This window comes from Amphiura filiformis, chromosome 9 (genome assembly GCF_039555335.1).
Source record: "Amphiura filiformis chromosome 9, Afil_fr2py, whole genome shotgun sequence".
NCBI lineage: Eukaryota > Metazoa > Echinodermata > Ophiuroidea > Amphilepidida > Amphiuridae > Amphiura > Amphiura filiformis.
In genome coordinates this window covers 1,496,616-1,513,172 of record NC_092636.1, presented here as the reverse complement: position 1 = coordinate 1,513,172, position 16,557 = coordinate 1,496,616, and the positions used below count along the sequence as shown (strand labels likewise).

General features: G+C 36.8%; 1 protein-coding gene across 1 annotated transcript in view; it reads left to right on the top strand.

Moving 5' to 3' along the window:
• LOC140160503 (sodium- and chloride-dependent glycine transporter 1-like) overlaps window positions 1-16,557 on the top strand; it is a 35,653-nt gene that overhangs the window by 9,584 nt on the left and 9,512 nt on the right. Inside the window, exons 5-8 of the mRNA XM_072183736.1 lie at window positions 6,151-6,379; window positions 7,297-7,429; window positions 8,778-8,912; window positions 10,540-10,643. Of these exons, the coding sequence (XP_072039837.1) occupies window positions 6,151-6,379; window positions 7,297-7,429; window positions 8,778-8,912; window positions 10,540-10,643 (601 nt within the window). The remainder of the gene's footprint in view (window positions 1-6,150; window positions 6,380-7,296; window positions 7,430-8,777; window positions 8,913-10,539; window positions 10,644-16,557) is intronic.

Sequence of the window (16,557 nt, the reverse complement as noted above, 5' to 3'; positions counted from 1 at the left end):
CACTTTTGTGCTGCACCTAGGCAAAATAATGCTTATTCGGCACAAAGTATGAACTTTGACCTCTATTGAATTAGTGCGCCCACATGATCCCACATTTTTTTACTTGTTATCAGTTATACATAAGCCCCTTTATCCAATCATCCAAAAAGTAAGATGGGATCTTGTTGGCGCACATTTTATTATGGTCAAAGTTCCACTTTCATGCTGCACATAGGCAAATATGCATCACTTTGGCACAAAGCTTGACCTTTGTTTGACCTCTTTTATATTAGTGCTACCTAATGCGATCCCAATTAGCTGTTGCTTGTGTTTTACTACTGGTCGCCAAAGAAGCTAGACGATGACAAATAAAATTGGGATCTTGTTGGCGCATCTTTTTGTGATGCAGTAAAAAGCCCACATTGTGCTGTGCGTCATTGTTCGAGTGGGAAAGAGGTCAAATTGACCTCCAAAATGAGGCTAAGTCCATTTTCAAAAAATCAGATAAATATGAAGATCAAGAGATCCCAAGCTAATTTTTTCAGTTCTTGCAGAGAATTACCTCTTCTTTGATGAAATGCTATTCGGAGAGTCAGGTGACGCTTGCTGCGATAATACAGGCATGCAAATATGTGCGTAAAATAGGACATTTTGACCTTTGACCTCTGTTACCTCGGTGCGCCAACGAAATCCCAAAAAATTTTTGCTGAAAAATGAAACTTGCCATGGAGGTCTTTAATTTCAAACTTGTTCGGACTTGGGATCTTGATGGCGCAGCCCTTTATGATGCTTTAAAGTTTGCACGAGGGCGCTTTTCATCAAATCATTGGATTTGCTTATTTTGTGCGCCATCAAGATCCCAATTTTTTTTCTTGGTTTTTTTGTAATGTAACCATTTGGTACTTTAAAAAAATGCAAAATGCAGGTTGGGATGATGATGGCGCACGATGTTATGCACCTCCAAAGTTTACCATTTGCAAGTAAGGCTCAGAGAGGCTGAAATTTCAAGAATTTTTTTAAGCTGAACGAGGGCGCTGTGCATGCTCATATTTTACATGCGAGTTGTTGGTGCTAATATGTACCAAAATTATTTTTTAGAGACAATTCTATTTTTTTTGTATCACAACCCCCCTTATTCATGTACATAATAAGGGAGACTGGCTCTTAAGAAACTGCATTCATAAGTAGAAACCAATCAGCACAATTCTTTGCATCAACTTTATGGATATATAATATTTTTTTATAATTAATTAATAATAGTCGTCTAGTCATAACCAATTGTTTGTTGTTTGTATTTAGGTTACACATACATGTAATAAGCTACAAAATAATAAAGGTCAAGTTAAAGGGTAATTGTTAGAATACAGGCTTGGTGGTGCCTGCCAAGAGGCTCAATTTTCAAGCTGCAAGTCAAGCCAATAAAACTTCAACCTGCCGTACCAGAAAGTAGGTTAAAAATACTATTGGTTTACTGCAGTGCAGAGAAATCAGTTTGATATCTACCCCTTCTATAGTTGCTTTAAATTAATTAAGACTGATAGGGCTATATAGGCCTACATTCAAGGTATCAACTATCTAGAGTAATTTACATGTATGATAAGCCCTCGAATTAAGGATCTGAAGGGGCACAGCAACTTTTTTAGGACAAATTGATAATTGCCTTGGATTTTCACTGAAAAGGCAAGGCAGCACAGCAGTTTGTAATTATTTCAAGAGGGCATCATGGCAACTGTTGAAAATTTGAGAAGGGCACCAAGGCAATTTCTCAAAAGTGAAGAAAACACACACAAACATAGATAGATGATTTTATAATGAAGGCGCAGGGCTGGAGCACCAACGGCAACTTCATTAGAGGGCATGGCAAGTGACTGCCTTGGGTAAAGGACATATTTTGAGGGCATTACAGCAGTGGGGACTGGGGATGGGCACCCACGTCCCACGGCAAAATGCCATGGGTGCAGTAGGTTAATTCGAGGGCTGTGTATGATAGAGCAGATTGTGCAGATCTATACAATTAATGGGAGGACCAGGCCAATATAGGTAACTTGGGAAAGAAAATGTATGGCAAAGCAAGGGTAGCGCTAGGTCCAAAAGCTCGGGGGTCCCAAGGGACCCCCGAGCTAACAGAAAATGCAAAATGGGGGTCCCTAAAGAAATATCGGGGTCCCAACTATTCATAATTGTCTAGCCAATTCAATCTATTTGTGTAATACCATACTATTTTTTTTGGGTGGGGTGGGGGGCAGGGGGGGTTTATTAAATATTGTATTTTTTTGTTTTTTGTTTCATTCTTTTTCTTTCTTTACTTTCTTTTTTTCTTTTCTTCCTTTTTTCTTTCTTTTTTTTTCTTTCTTTTTTTTTTTCTTTTTTTCTTTCTTTTTTTTTTTTTTTTTTTTTCTTTTTCTTTTTCTTTCTTTTCTTTTTTCTTTGTTTTTGCCTGTTTTTATTTTTTTTCTTTTCTTCTTTTTTTTTTTTTTCCTTTTATTTTTTATTTCAATCAAATTAGTATAATTACCTAATATTTACCGCCTACTGGCTGCCCAATAATACTTTTTTATACTGCCCTCTATTTTCTGTAGTTACCAGTAAACATACAATGGCTGCCAGAGATCTCGCCAGATTTTCGCGATATCACAGCTGTTTTGCTGTCAAAATTTTCACTCATAAAGCAGTATTACTGTGCATAATATTAATTATTGAAGTAAATAAGGCCATAATTTGGTATTTCAGGGTTCAGTTGCTTGAAAATGATGTGCATAATGCAAGTTGAGGAAACTTTTGAGCCTAGTTTTATGAAACCTGGATATAGAAAACAACATGTGGGAATTTTTGTTTGCGTCTGACGGGACGCAATAACTCACTGCTTTTGCAATATTCATGCGTGAGATTCGGGTTTTGGTGGGTCCGGGACGCAAAAACGCAGCCTAGCGCGACCCTTGTGGCAAAGATGATTACCAGAAGCTCAAATGAAAGAGGGGGAAAACGTGATAAGGCGAGAGAGGTACATGTAGCACTGAAAGAAAAGATTGTTGATGAAGACATGGTGGGAAACATAACATAAACTGGTGCAAATGCCATAAATATGATTTAACAATGCTCAAAGAAAAATGTATACAATAAGCCCAGGAGAGGGCCATCTCTCAAAAACTGCATGAGGAAAAGAAACATAGGGGCCTACATTTATTGGCTGGTAAAGCTCCATAGATTTCCAAAAGGTTTTTAAAATATTGGGGGCATCAAATAACATTTGATATGTTGTTTGTATGTAGAAGACAGGTACTGAAATTAAACCAATGTTTTTCAAATATTCCATGGTAAAGTTCCAGTATACATGAATTCAAATTAATTTGCGCTACATCATTGCATATTCTGTAGTACACAATGTAGTACATGTCATACATTCATTCGTAGGGTCCAGGATAAAGTTAATTTACTTACCTTTATTTTAGTGGTACCGGTACCGGTACCTGTACCTGTCAGTGTTCAAAATAATGAGGGATATTTTCCCCCGAGAATGCTAAAATTGCCCTCAAAATTTAAATAATGGGGATCATTTTTAATAGAAAGTAACCTGTGAAAGGAAACTACTATTGAGGTTTGTGTCTGAGGTTTAGGGTATTTAGCCCTAAAATCCTGAAAGTAGACTCCAAAGCAAGCAACCAGGAGTCCACACAAATCCACACAAATTGGAAGTTCCCTAATCCCCATTTCCGCCAAAATATTTGCCACCACAATCAACTACGTACGTGCATGCGTTCTTGTACTGGATAGCTTACAATAGTACATGTAGGTCACAGCTGCTGTATTCATACTAGGTCAGGCACGCATGCATCACCAATTTGGTAGGGTTCCAAAACTTTATTGATATCCCCCAGTAGGCATTTGGTAACAGATGGTGTGTAAATAAATAAATAAACTCTAGCCTTGAACTTCCTCTGTGATGACCCATTGGACTTCTTCAAAGCCTGGAATTAGGAAGGGTCAAAGTCAAGGCAGTGGTGCCTGGATTAGTTTTGATGGCGTTTGAGCGTATTAAACTTGGAATGAGGGATCTTCCTGCAACCATGCACTCATGCAGTTAGGGACGCACCATTAGATATTATGGGGGCCTAGGGAGTTGGGGTCCGGCAGAATTTTTTTTTTTTGCCTTTATACAGAGCAAAAACAAATTTTTACTCATAAGTGAGGCAAATTTTTTTTTTTTTACTCATCAATGAGGCAATTTAATTTTATTTTTTTTTACCTATCAGTGAGGCAATTTTTTTTCTTCAAAAAACTCCCTAGCCTCCACAATAATATCTAATGGTACATCCCTTAAGATTATTTTACCTAGCATATTGTAAATTAAAATTTCAGGGCGTGGGGCAGGTTTTTAAAGAAAAAATAATGGCTTTTGTGGGTGCCATGTAAAATTGGATGGATACTGGAATTGTGTGTGTGTGGATTTGGGTGATATTGGGCAAATGTCTAGTAATTTGTGAGGGATTTGGAATAAGGGCAATAGAGATTTTGTGGACCTTGGTGGATTTTGAATGGGGAGGAGCTTGTGTCCCCCTCATGCCCCACCCTTTCTAGCTATGGGCCTGTTTCACTATTTATTGTCCATTTCCATGGCAGATGAAAATCTGAAGTGAGGGTTTGGAAGAGGACTGTTGTTAATCTTCACCATAAGGCCAAAATGTTAGACCATCAATTTTGTATTTTAAATCTTATATGGATTGGATGGGAAAGTACATTTTGTGGGGCCCTCCCTTCCCTGCCAAGATTTGCTGTTCATGCCGTCATTATAATAGCCTAGGTTCTTGAGACTTTTTCACAAATAGAGGAAGAGTGCTATCTCTGTTAATTTACCAAGAAGGTCAACTTGACTAAAATAGGACCTATTAAAAGTGCTCACATATCTGTGGCATGCTAGACAGCTACATGCTGTTATAGCAATACTACATGAGCAGGCCCAAAATACATTAATGTTCTTCTACATCACCAGAATGTCACGCCAGGAATTTTTCAGTTGCAATATTTTCATACCAGCTAGTTTGGGAATAATTGATTGAATTTATCATGTAATACTAATAATGAAACTTCTGTGAAAATGGGTTGTTAAGCAGATGTGCAAATACATATCCAACCTCTTATCCAGCCATGATGGACCTATTGGTCAGATAAGTGAAAAATCAAAATTAGAACTAAAGGTTGCTCAACATGGGGTAATAAAAGTACCGAAAGATGGTGTTTGAACATTAAGTCACATTCAACATGCTAAATGTCAAAGCATTTAAACCATATTTTCCTATGAATTTCACACGTATCCAGATAACAGAGAGCCCATTTAAACAAATAACAGAGAGATCCATATAAAGCCCGATCCTGACGCTTTTCAAACATCGTAGCATCGCATCGATGAAATTGAAATGTACATTTTAAAAGCATGTGGGTCTGCATCTCCTTTTAAGGTCATTCTACCGACCTTGATTTTCCAGCAGCCAATCAGAAGCGGGCGCTGCGATATCGCAGCACGGTGCGAAAAAGTTGAACATAATGTTCAACTCCATCGCGGACCCAAATTTCCACCGCGCGATGAGAATTTTCACCGCTGAGCTCGTAAAAACCTGGCTCAGATTACAGTTTTTATAGCATCACGCTGCGATGTGGAGTCAGGATCGGGCTTTAGGGAGATTGGACTGATGTACCGGTTTACGAGAAAATAATGGGGAAAATGTGATGTATGGAATTAGTGACTCATTAATTCCTACTAACAGTAGATCTACATGTATACAAAGTTACACAATTTAATAGAAACTTGTAAACACAAATACTGGCAGAGCTTTACTTCTTATCATCGGTTGAAATGTTTAAGGGAATTGGCTGAAAACTGCATACATGTACATGTACCTTGACTAAAAATCCCACACAAAATTCATTTAATTAGTAAATCCTAGCAGAGTCTTTGTCAGAAGCGTTATAATTAAACCACAGAAACCCTGCAATCAATCAAATAGGTCCCTATAACACACACATTCCAACACTCAATTTAAAAAAAAACTTTGCAATTTTATGCAAAGAGTTTCATATCATTGGGTATTTGATAGTGTTCATAGGTGAACTTTATATCATAATTTATTTACATCGTATAAAATACAGCGTTTCTTTATATCTTTCAATCATTTGTAGGATTGGGCTACAGTATGTGTTTCATCACGGCCATTGTATGTATTTACTACAATGTAATCATCTGTTACACCCTCTTCTATCTCTACGCATCATTCACCAAGAATTTACCGTGGAGCCAATGCAACCGCGCTTGGAACACAGAAAACTGCATGGTGAGCAAGGCTGGCGACAACAGCTCCATAGCAAACACGACCATGAACTACACCAGGCCGTCTCAGGAATTCTGGGAGTAAGTAACCATAGCAACAGCATCATATTACGTGTGATGTTGTATCCTCCCTCAAACCCACCCAACTCCACCGCATCCCATCTGTTATTGAATCAATGTGCTGGGCTGCTGGCGGCCTGGGGCTGGCAGCAACATATATCACTGTGAAGTGCCTTCCAAGTTGTGGGATATAGTGTTAACTCCACAAAGATTTTAAAGTTTAGCCATTATGCTCACAGTTATCGTACATTTCAGTGAAACTTCAACCATTCATTCATATTCTACAAGAACTCAATGATGTATCTCTTGTTGTTATACCTAAATATACATTTTACCTATGACTACAAACATAGTGCATAACCTTTCTTGTACATTTAGTTGCTTGATGATGACAAATATTTATTTTGTCTGTAGACAGATAGAACTAACACACTGTGGTCTATGGAGCAATGTAATGCAATTAAAGCACAACATGCAATTGCAAATTCAATAATGTCTGAACCAACTGAAATTTTGGAAACAATTTTTTTAGTGAATATAGAGTGAACCAAGGGCTTTATACACCCAGTTTTTTGAATTTACACCCAAACCTTCAAATCCTGCCTAAGACCCTGGAGTGAACCTAAAAAGAGGATGCTATTAAACCTGATACCCCTTCAAACAAAAATTGATAAGAATTGATTAATCTGCTGACAGTTGGTTAAATATTTAACTTGAACTAACCATTTTTCCATTCTTGGCTATGACATCCCTCTCAATTTCTTATAGGTCCCCTACATATTGAGTCATGTACATGACAGTTGACTCTAAACTGAATTCCATGTTGCAACGAAGACCCGCTGCTCTCAATGCCAGGTCTCATGAATGTTTTATTTTATTTTAATCTATTCATTTTATTCCATCAATATTATTAATGGTTTTTGTTTCTCCTTCTACAGTAAATATGTGCTGGATAGAAGCTCCGGACTAGAGGAGCTTGGAGGCATTAGATGGCAGATTTGTTTGTGTCTTCTCCTAGCCTGGGTCATTGTCTTTTTGTGTATCGCTAAAGGTGTCAAATCATCCGGCAAGGTAGGGACAATTACCTCATTTTCCCTAAAACATGCCCCACCCTATTAACCACGCCCCCATAATTTTTTTCAATGAAAAAAGTGGCCGAAATGCAGAAAATTTCCACCCTATATCATAATCATGAGTAAACTAAAAACTGGACTAACTGGTAGGCCTATTTGCTGGCCGTCACGTTCGCTAAATTACATGGACTGAAACCATGATCGTATTCGTTATGCACATCATTTGCAATTATGTTGCTGCACGTTCAACATGTACAGCATGAACTTTTAAGTTTGTGCCCCCACTGGTAGAATGTTGTTGGAAATGTTCCAGTGCTTGTAGAGTCAACATGATGGGATAAATATTCAAGGATGTTTAGATCCAACATGGGGAAAACATTCCAAGGATCAAGCACAGGGGAATTTCATACTGTTCAGGAGATGTATATAAATTATGTTCAACAGTACAATTCTACAGCATGTGCCATTATCAAATATAGTCCCACTCCCAACTTGAATGTCACCTCAAAATATATATAGTTGATATGAATTATGGATGTGTTTGGAATTAATCAGAAATCATAAATTCTAACCTTGACAAAATTATTTCCTCTATAAAAAAACCTGCCAGAAGGTGAAAGATATGTTTCACAGAATATTTTCATACAGTAAGTCGAGCTAGTGGTGAAGACTCTTAAACCTTGTATGTAGTATGTATGTTTGTTTGTATGTGTAATGTTTTCTGCTCCAAAGACCCTGAGTTTTAATAATTAAATTTTGTACAACATTTTACCTGGAAGGACAAATGTTAAAAGTAGCTCATGTATATGTGCATTCTTTTGTCTAGAAGAACTGTACTCATCATCTTGTGAGGTTGATTTTCATGATATTTGAGTAAAAGCATAAAAATGTATTTTTTTAGCAATTATGAAATACTGTATAAGTAGAATTTTTGCAGAACATTTGTGTGATTTTTGCTCTCAATGCAGTTCCCAAGAAAAGAAAATAGCACAAATATGTTCCTTTATGTATTGATCTCTGGAAAAAAACTCAAAATTTAAAACAAGAGCGGTGGTTCAAAATCTGCAAATTATGAACAATTGCACAATGTACATATGCGGCAGTAGAAAAGCTTCAATGAGATAACACCTTTGATGCGATCATTTAAAATGGTAATTTCCACATGAGTACTTCTCACACTTTCAATTTTCAGCATGTTTCTAATTTTTCCATAGACTTGCATATATTTTCATGTGCGTTTAATTTCATGCAAGCTTAAAAGAACATAAAAACACACACAAAAAATTGACTTTACAATTGACATTTTTTTTTTTATTTCATCTCATTCAATCCTCCCTCCCATATAGGTAGTCTATGTGACGGCTACATTCCCTTACCTAGTCCTATTTATCCTTCTTATCCGTGGACTTACATTGGATGGAGCTTGGGATGGAATCGTATATTACATCAAGCCCGACTTTAAAAAACTCAAAGACGCTTCGGTAAGTGGACTCCTAACAAACATGCTGATGACAAAATTTGACAGCTGAAGGTGTTGATGTTAAGTTTGGTTGTAAGCTGATACAAAGTGTAGATGTACTTGTATGTTAGGCATTTGTTGGAAGGATTGATGGATGGTTTGGAATTATGTCAACATTAATGTGCTGGGAGGGGAAAGAAATGGGTGGGACACAAGATGCTAGGGGAAATTGAAAAGATGATAAGGGAAAATGGGGAAGAAGAGAAAAGAAAATGGGTTTTAAAAGATACGTGCGCAGCACTAAGTTTGGTAATTTTTGGTAATTAGAATCACAAATGGGGAAAATGGCCCGATTCAAACTTGGATTTTGCAGATGCCGTGAATAAGGGATTCATGCTCGATGTATTTTTGCAATAATTTTATGTTACTTATTACTCCCAAGTTAAAGCATTACCTGAAGGGTGTGGATCATATTGTTGCCTGCTTAACAGACAATCAAACACTTATCCAAAGGAAATCAGTGTGGCCTATTAATTCCACGATTGAAATTATCAATTGGGAGTGTCCAAAACTAAGAAATTATACAACTGGCAAATATCTTGGTATATGGGGTTTGTTTTGTTTTAAATGATCTTGAAACAGGTTCATCAGGTTTGGTAATAACGAAATAAACAGGTTTTTAATTTGTCAAAATTTCAGTCTTTAATTTGCTTTAATGATCTTTGCATAGGAACTTGACAGTAACCCTAATACATGTAGGAGAGGGTTGTAGCTTCATTTCAAGGGGTTATTCATTTATTCGTGGGGGTCACCCCACCCCATACTTGGCAATAAAGACCGCAGTGTAAGGGAATTAATATGCCATGTCAACAGCCCTCGAATTAAGGATCTGAAGGGGCACGGCAACTTTTTTAGGGCAAGTTGAAAATTTGCCTTGGATTTTCACTGAAAAGGCAAGGCAGCACGGCAGTTTGTAATATTTCAAGAGGGCATCATGGCAACTGTTGAAAATTTGAGAAGGGCACCAAGGCAATTTCTCAAAAGAGAAGAAAACACACACAAACATAGATAGATGATTTTATAAATGAAGAGGCAGGGCTGGGGCACCGACAGCAACTTCATTAGGGCACGCAAGTGACTGCCTTTTTGCCCAAAGGACATATTTTGAGGGCATTACGGAAAGTGCAGTCTCATGCCCGATTTATTCGTGGGGGTCACCCCACCCCATACTTGGCAATAAAGACCGCAGTGTAAGGGAATTAATTCGAGGGCTGCATGTCAATCAAATTCCACTCGGGCAAATTTATCATGTGAAAAGAATTTATCTATAACTTAAATCCGTGATTTGTAGCCCAAGGTATATCCAATTAAAAAAAGTCTCTGAATCCAAGTATGAATCTGGCTTTAATTAGAAGCATCTATTAGTGTTGAAAGGATATAAAAGAATAATAAATATTTAGGAAATATTGAGGGAGGGAGAAGGGGTGTTTTTCCCAACCAGGTTGAGTGAACCAGTGACAGCAACCTCAGAAGCAGACACAATTCTAATACTCATCTTTACTAGCGACACCAGGCGCGGGGTTACAGTACAGTTATGGACCCCATCCACTTAGTTGTGATGGATTTTTAACAGTGCAATTTCATTATAGATCTGGAAAGATGCAGCAGTTCAGATTTTCTACTCTCTTGGCATCGGCTGGGGCAGTCTTCAAACCATGGCCAGCTACAACAAGTTTCATAACAACTATTACAGGTAAGCTTATAGGGGAGGAAGGGGCGAAAGACTGAGCATTGCGGTACTTGGTCTGCCATTGCATCTAGTCTCCTTTTTCAGTAAGGGAGAAAGGGATGCTGGCGGATCTGGTATAACATGGATGTGGGTTTGTATTATGGGGATAAAATTTGGCTGTCAAACTGGTGACAGGTGGAGCGGACTTGACTTGTTGAAGAGACTTAAAGGAGGGGTAAAAGATTTTCTCCAGGAATAGGGCCACCATATTAATTTTCTGGACACTTTTTTGTTACTGGGGTTTTACCTTTGAAAAAAATGTTAAGAAGCTGCCAATTTGTAAAATATTATCAATCAAAAATAGTATTTTTAGGAGCTTGTCAAGGGAAGGTCAGCTTTGTCAGCCAAATTTTAGCCCTAGTTTTTAAGCACTAGTGCATGAAGCTGTTTTGATCATACAGTATTTATCTGATTCTATTATCCATTAATCATCTGCTATTTATACAAATCATTTGATGTTGTAATTTTAGTATGTCCATATTTGAGTGTACGGGTTATTGAAATGACCAAGGGGAAATTGGGAATTGGTCATGTTTTCTTGTATGTACATATTCTTTGTACTAAATATCACATTTAATTTACTGCTTCAATGTTATGGAATGCTACTAAAAATGGTCTATATTTCAACGGGAACATATTTTCTAATCAAAGAATTGAGTTTTTGTAGGTGGGTTATATTTTTCCAGCTTTACAAATTTTGTAAGACCAATGACAAATATTATCTTGTTGCTATGACTGTGGGATGGGGTTGGGGAGGGGATTAATGTCATTGCTAGATGACGTATATGGCATAACAATTATTCTTTCAATCAAAAAGAAAGTTGCATTGTAAGTGTAATAACAATATTTATGGCAATTTACAAGAATCTGTACAAGTATGCAGAATTTTTCAAGTAAAACACAAATGTTGAAATGGTTTAAAACCTGGAAAAAAATTAATTGTGATAATATTGAAGAAGTACATTTTGTAGACCGTTATGCATTCTTTAACATTGGTACAGTATATTTACTTTGTGTAACTATAATAATATAATAGTTTTTAATACAAAGAGTGGAAGGGGAGATTTTTGAAATCAACTTGATTTGATGAATTAAGGATGTGGTTAATAACTGTTTAGTAACAAAGTGTAAAGTCCAATGTATACTCCAAATCGAAGCTGTAATACCACATCCACAATTAATAGAGCCAGATTTTTACGACTCTGATTAACATTGAACATTCTCATTGGGGGATGGAGGATGTCTGGTCATCGTTGAGTTTGATATTTTTCAACAGGCTGTACACTTCCAATTGGTTGCGGGAAAATCATAGCAGTGGTGGCAGCAGGAATTTTTTCAGGAGGCAAAGTGATTTTGTTTTCGGCGGGGGGGGGGGGGGTCAAATTTTTGGTCGTATTATTTTTTTCGCAAAAAGTTGGAATTTTTTTGTAATTTTGGTGTTTTACTGGGTGCCAAGAGTTCTTACTTGGGGGCATATTCCCCCTAGCACCGCCACTGAATCAAGGTTGGGTAAACACTGTCATATCTTCCAAGAGATGGCAATATATATTTTATTGTGTGATGCTCACAGGCTCAGCATTGTCAGATACTGTGATATTGGAGTATACAATGGTCTTAATGCAACTAATACATGAGTATGAAAATCAATGCAGTATAGCAGGAAATGGTTATTTTACATGTTGGTGTGTGGGTGGGGGTATGTGTGTGGTGGGGGGTGTGTGTCAGGATGGGGATGAAAGAGTCAGAAAGTATCAACTCACAAATATTTTGCAGCCTCTTCAAATTATATTCCAGTTTTGATGAACTCGCAAGCTGTTCACAGGGGCTGTAGCAAATGGGACAGCCGAGGCCAACCCACTTTTTGAGAAATTTATTTCCAATTTTGGTGAAGCCTATATTTTTTTATCAATCTTGCTATGGGTCTGATTCACACTGATAAAATTATTCTTGAAATTTGTGGGAAAAAATATAATGTGAGTACTTCCTGCTATACTAATTTGTTTGATGTCCAAAATATGTACCGTGTGTAGTATGAGGAAGTATACCAGCGAGAAAATATCATTAGTGGTGGTGAGAATTATGAAAAGAATGCCATGAAAAGATGTACATGTTTGGGAAAATTCCAAAATTTCCTTGGCTTTGAACTTACATAAAGCCAAATATCTCCTTTGCTTTTAACTTATATAAACCCAAATATGTTATGAAACAATGTCATTCAGAGATGGTGAATTGTGTTTTTTTGTGATTTTGCATTGCTTTTGATACGTGCCGGTTAAATGATAATGGATCGTTTTGGCAATATATCTAATGATGCAATTCACAAAGGATGCAATTGAATAGAAAACCACAGAATGTTGGCATGGTACCAGACTGCAATCACCTGCAGGAAATAGACCATGTGTATGCATTCAAAATGGTGTTCAATCTTTGTCAAATAAAACCGGTATATAAGGCTAGACAAAAACAGTTTGATTCCCGCAGGCCGTGTATATTGTGTTTATTGGGAGCAGTTTTATTATATGTTTTTTTATTTGAGAAATTTTAGAAAAAGTTATATATTTCAAGCAAAAAAATGATGACCAATTTTTTAAAGATTTTATTCTCATACATTTCGTTTTCAAGCAACATAAAAAAAAGAAACTAAATATTCTAAAATAAATTTTCTTGACACTTGTCAATTTATGTGTCTAACATACTTGCTACTGATTGACAAAAATCTTGACTCAAATAATTAAAAAACAAAGCATTTTGCATTTATACTTTCAGGCCACCTGCGGGAACAGACTTTAGTTTTGTTTTAGCCTAATAATAGGACATGTTGCCTGATACACCCCACACACAAACCCCAGCCTTGCTCGTATTCACCTGCAACTCTGGACCATTGGATTTTATGCTAGGCAACCAAGGACTGATCCTATACCCCAATCTTTAAAATGTATTTTTATCTACCGACGAAGTGTGGACAGTGCGACCACGTGCGATTCCCATGTGTTCACTGTTGCACAGAACATACCTATCTGCCTACTGTAACAATAAGCATTATGCTCTCTATTCCTGGGAATGAATGACTTCATGACTCCCATGTTGTAGCAGCAATCATTTTCCTATGCTTCTCAGATGCATTAAAATACTGCATAACTCCTTACCCCTTCCCTTCCCTTCTTCACTCACTCCCTCCCTTATTAATTAATTAACAAATACCTCAAGCTGAAATGTGAGCAATACAACTGATGCATCATTCATTGGATACACAAAGTTTCATCAAAGGCACTATCCGTGATTTGCTAAACCTGAAAATCAGATTTTTTGGAAAGAGTGTAATAACATATCCCTACAAAAAAGTACAAGTGATAAGACTAAAAACGACCTAAAGAAATATCCATGTGTCACATTTAATTAGTCAATGTTAAAGGAATCTGTCCATACTAGAGCTACCAGACCGGTACTTTAACTACTTCCATGCTTTTACTAAATTACTATGGCCTCCAAAGACTGAGAACTAACCTGCCTAGGGTGCAAGGTACTAGGATGATATTGTTTTTCGTAAGCCATATAGTACAAGGGGCGTAAAGTAGGACTGGTCTGGTCCTTACACGATTGAATAGATCTTCATTATCAACACTGCCGTTTTCTTCCTTTTGATAATTTTTTTTACATATGACAATTTTATGGATAAGCATCCAAAAACAAAAAATATTTGTACTCATCTGCGGGGATCACGGATAGTGCCCGAGGCAGTCACATTTGCGCAGCTAAAGCGAGTCAAAATGTAAGATGTCACATCGGGTGTACTTTGGACATTTATAAATACTGCAAATGCACTTTTTTAATTACCAGTATTTGAATCGTCGCTTTCAATTTATTACATTGTGTCCGAGACATTCTAAATGATACCAATCATAACATCATTAAATGGTTTTATAAATTGAAGTGAATTTAACTTGATGGGATCGGGCATCATGTTCATATTCTACTAATTGAGATGTACTGTAAGTGACAATGATATAATTATTTGTGTATGAGAAGTGGATCTTACATGTATTAATGCATGTCGCATTATGGGCAGGGATGAAAGGGGGATGTTTACAAGGTTTTATATTTAACGTATGATGTAATATTTTATGCATTTTTTATTTATATTTATTAAAATCATAACTCCTTGTTATGATTATGGGCATTAAGTAATGCAAAATAATTAAACTACTGGGGTTGTGATAACTTGTTCTTTTCCAGCAGAGATGGCCGTTGCAGCCTGTCGACCTTTGACACTCGGCCTTTGACCAAGTTACCAGGTTGTGGTATGTCCAAAGTGGAAGTACTGTACCTTGTGGTCACTTTCATAGATTTGAACATGTCGTATTTTTTTTATTAGTGCCTTTATTTTTTTAACACTGGCAAGATTTTTATGCAAACTTATGACAACACCTCATTATGTTGATTTACCTCTATAATGTTGACTGGTTGGTTGGTTGATGTTGCATAGCAGCAGAGCTAAGGCTGTGAAATTTGGGTGGAGTACCATCCGTCCCCAAGGTACCCGGATCTAAATTTCGGGTGCGACCTCTTCAGATAAAATATTCAGAGGTGCTACTTTTCCGGGTTTTTTGGGTTTTTTTTTTTTAGTCTGCCTTTCATTCCAAAGAATGTGGCATAATCTCTTAGTTTTTGCAGTGCAATGAATATTTGTACCGACAACATTTCATTTTGCCGGGTCCTGATAGCACTTAATCATATTTTATTGAATAGGCACACCTTAAGTGCTGGGAACCATGTCATAGCGATCAACGAAGAAGTGAAATTTCACAAATCTGACTGGAAAATGGGTTTAAAGAACATAAAAATATGAAACCTGGGAAAAAGATGACAGCATATTTTGTTTGGGAGAATGTGAGGAAGCTTAATTGACTGGCATGAAACCACACAAAAACAAAGTATTGTAAGCTCATAATTTTATCACAATTTTAATAATGTTCCAGGTTTTTTTAACAAACCCAGTGGCATCTCTGAATATTACATCCTCATTAAATCAATTGCTATATATTTAATTCTAAATTTTCCAACTGATGCTAGGGCCTTTTTCCTAATATCTCATCAAATTTTGGTTTGAGTTGGATGTTAACATCAATTTTGTCATCAAGATTGAGCCTTGAGTATGGACTAGTATCAAGTTGACAAGAAAGGAAATAATGAATGATTGTTTTCCTTTCCTCATTGATACAAATTAGTAATTGATAAAGATTTATATATTTTCTTGAATTAAATCAGATTATAACAGTTCTACAGTGCATTGAAATAACCATATAATACAACACCAATTTGTGCAGCAAACTGGTTGAACCGACTTGGTACCTTGGTCAGTGTCTACAATCTCAGACAAAATTGTCCCAATTGGAAATTTTCCACCTGCTACTCCTGTACAATGTTGTAATGGCCAATATGCTCATCTTCACCATATCTTCTCCATTGATTAATGGGGGGAGGGGGATGTGGAAGAGGTATGCAGAAGATGAACATTGTGGCAACACTACTGTAAAGAGGTTCAAATGATTCAAATACACAACTCAAAAAATTATAGGATCAGACTTATTTATTGACATTTTTCAAAAAAAGCAAAGTATCGTTTCATTCATTGATGTTCACTCGGGAAACTGCACATATGCATCACCAAGTTCTGTAGTCCCATGACCCTGATAAAAAAAGGTCACCACCATGAGAACAGACAAGAAGAAAGAATCCAAATCAGGATTGTTTCTGATCCTTTAAATTTTTGAGTTGTGTAGTATGTGCCCATACGCACCCATGTAGTGTGGTAAGAAGAACACGCGAAATAGAGCAAGTGTTGGAACACATTTTTCTGAGATTGAAGGCTTGAATAAGT